Genomic DNA, 3,568 nt, shown 5'->3' with positions numbered 1-3,568 from the left:
AGAATTTGAAAATTCACTGTAACGTATCAATTGGTGCGTATTTGATAATTTTCAATAATAATTGAGATTTAATCATATTATTAATTTAAGGTAATTAGTACGATAAAAATTCAGTGCGTTCAATGAAGATTGAATCAGAAGCAGTATTAAGATAGAGTTCTTTCACTCAAATGTGCTCATATTAAAGCTTATTGTCCCAAGAATCGAAATCAAAAGGAGGAAAAGGATGTTGGAAATTGCATGATATTTAATGCTCACATTAAATTTGATCCTCATCAAAAATGAATAAAGAAATTTTAATCATACCTGAAGGTATACTTAATCATGGTACAGAAACTAATCCAATTCTTAGGTGTAGGCAACTAAGAGAAAAAGATAGAGATGATTTAAAAACAAAACTTAAACATCAAAAACCAGCAGCATATCGTCTCGAGCAGTTCAAAGATATGATAGCAGAATTTCCTGAATCATATGAAAATTTCGGTAAAGTATACAATTTACCTTCACAAGTTTGCATGCGTCAGGCAAAGTATAAAGAAAAGAAGAAAAATGACTTCCACCCCGACAACAATATTGAATCCTTATGATGTTACGGGAATTGACAATACCACCGAAAAAGCAAATTTTATGTGGCCTTTTAAAGATGATTACGGTAGCAGTAAGTCATGAAGCATGTGATGTATTAAAAGGGTATTTGCAAAATAATGCAGATAGAGTACTGTATACTGGTAGGTAATCAGGAAATAATATCGTTATCTGTAAGATCAATTATTTTTCTTTTAGGTGAAAGATGTAGAGATTTAAACCATGCTCGAAAAATTCACTCATATTGTGTGGATTTTAGGTAGCAAATATCATAATGTACTAATAGATTTAGCGATCAAGGAAATAAATCTGTTAGAAAATAATGACTCAGTATCAAACAAGACAATCTTGACTGATACTGATGTTTCAGAAATAACAAATGATCGTGAACAATGTCAAGATCTTTTACGAAATAGTGTATTTTATAAAAATTTCCTTCATATTAAATGCAAAGCCGAAAAGATTATGCCGAAAGAAACACTTACTAATCGTTTTTGCTTTCCAGGTTTCTTAAATTATGTAATGAACAGGTATATTCCAATTATACCTTTGTGGTCAGGTCTAATGCTAGATAATGACAGAAAACATTTCTATTCAAATGCTGCTGTCGAACTATTTTTCAATAAATTAAAGAACAATATCTGCCATGGTTATAAATATATGAAACAGTCACATTTCATAAATACAATTAAAAATTTGTTGACGTTTTATAATAATGATTTAATAAATAAACGCCCTGTAACATAGAAACTTAATCCTGAGAAAAGCAACGAAAGTTATATTAGAAAAAAAGAAGAAATGCAAGTCAGAAGAAGTTAAGCATGGAAAACAATATTAAAAAATGAAAAGAAGCAACACAGTAAATAAAGTAACTGAAAAATTAAATGAGCACCATAACACCACGACAGTAGAGATGCAAAGGAAATATGAAACAAAAAATCTAATAATCCGGTCAATTTTTGCCTGGACTCAAACAACTCTGCTGACTCTAGTACAGAACTAAAAATAGGTTTGTGCCCTAACAATAATGTAGCAAAGAATTTTCATTTCTATATGAAACCCTTCATGTATAATAGGGATAAATCGTATACTATAGGATTTTTTGGTAAATATGCCATTAAATTGATAATTTTTTCACTTTGTATGGAAATGAGTGGTTAGATGACATAATCATTGACTCTTACTTAGCATCAATTAAATATAATAGCAAAAAATTCTACATTTTTAGTGTTCATGAATATGATCATATTATAAATTATAATAATGATAACTTCATTATAAAATTATCATCAGGTTTAAATCTTAAAACTGTGTATGAACGGCATCGCTTCGGCCCTGAGTCTATTTACAATATAGACGAAACTGGATTATCAACGGTGCAACGAACGCAGAAAGTGATTGCTCTCAGAGGCACTAAGCAAGTTGGGCAAGTAACGTCAGCTGAAAGAGGGACGCTTGTAACGGTTTGCTGCGGTATTAATGCATTGGGTAACTCAATACCACCATTTTTCATATTCCCACGGGTTAATTTCAAAACATATATGCTAAATGATGCCCCTGTTGGTTCAGATGGAGCAGCACATCCTTCAGGGTGGATGACATCACCAAATTTTTTAAAATATATTCACCATTTCGCCAAACACGCAAAACCAACGCCTTCATCGCCAGTTCTTTAGCTGCTGGACAATCATGAGAGCCATATTTCAGTACCAGTTTTCGATTTTTGCAAACAATCAGGCATTGTTTTAATGACTATCCCACCACACTGCAGCCATAAACTGCAACCTCTAGACCTGACTGTCTATGGACCACTGAAAACTTATTATAACACTGCTGTAACAGATTGGATGGTAAGCAATTCGGCCAAAACAGTAACAATTTATGAAATACCAAAATTAGCAGCAAAAGCCATTCCACTAGCATTCAAGTTGCAGAATATTCAAAATGGATTTGAAAAATCTGGCATATGGCCATTGAATTCAAATATTTTCTCCGATGAAGATTTCGCTTGTTCTTTTATAACTGATCGCTGCTTGTCGGAAGAGGGTAATGTTCCTTCAGAACAATCTATTTCAGACCAACCTGTCACTGAACAGCCTTCAACAGGGGAAAATCAGAGTCTAGAGGATCGTACAAGTTCAAATGTGGAAGTCATTGGGCCATCTCAACTGGAATCTCCCTGTACAAGTCAAATTAGTGGCACTGTCAATGTAACACCTGATGTAGTAAGACCGTATCCGAAGGCCGGCCCCAGGAAATTGCAGGGTATGAAACGGAATAAGGGAAAAACTAGAATATTGACGGACACACCCGAGAAAAAACTTATAGAAATGGAAGAAGAAGAAAGACAAAGAAAAAATAAGATCAAAGAGCTCAACAAAAATAGAAAATGCTTCAAAAATACAGGACAGAAAAAAATTCCGAAACTTGCTGATGAATTTACTTCCAAACTAGAGAAAAACAGGAAAATTAGCAGCGATGATGAAATAGAAAATGTTTCAGTTTCTGACGAAACCGTTGTTGAATCGGAAGATTTTGATGAAGACGATGTGATCGTTCTGGATAGAAATTTCCAGATCAATAACTTTGTATTAGTGAAATTTGACACCAAAAAAACTGTCTACCATTATGTTGGAATAATCGAAGATGTTAATCAGACGATGGCAACTGTAAAATTTATGAGAGTGAGTAAGTTAAGAAATACTTTTATATTTCCTGACATCGAGGACGTAGCCAGTGTCCTCCTGAAGGATATAAAGACAAAATTGCCTACACCAACGACATGGATGAAACGTGGCTGCTTAAAATATAAATTTGACAAGCCTCTATGGATCATACCAAATATAAGATAAGTTTAAGTCTAACATCGTGCAGTACTGATTCTAAGTCACATTGTTAAATTTTTCTAAAATTTATAAGAAAAGATGTTTGTATTACAATTTTTTATAGTAATGTTATATAATACTTAAGCCTAGTAGTATAG

General features: G+C 33.0%; 1 protein-coding gene across 1 annotated transcript; it reads left to right on the top strand.

Annotated features, from left to right (window-relative positions):
• The first annotated feature begins 643 nt into the window (after positions 1-643).
• On the top strand, positions 644-2,261 carry LOC113369386. Its single transcript, XM_026610147.1, has 3 exons — positions 644-728; positions 845-970; positions 1,879-2,261. Exons 1-3 carry the CDS (start codon positions 644-646, stop codon positions 2,259-2,261), a joined length of 594 nt encoding a protein of 197 aa, XP_026465932.1.
• The last annotated feature ends 1,307 nt before the right edge of the window (positions 2,262-3,568 follow it).

This window comes from Ctenocephalides felis, unplaced genomic scaffold (genome assembly GCF_003426905.1).
Source record: "Ctenocephalides felis isolate EL2017-DRISC unplaced genomic scaffold, ASM342690v1 CF-g0.4_SCAFFOLD_01291, whole genome shotgun sequence".
In the NCBI taxonomy this organism is placed as follows: domain Eukaryota; kingdom Metazoa; phylum Arthropoda; class Insecta; order Siphonaptera; family Pulicidae; genus Ctenocephalides; species Ctenocephalides felis.
The sequence above is the reverse complement of the archived record's forward strand: the minus strand, read 5'-3'. Positions and strand labels throughout refer to the sequence as shown.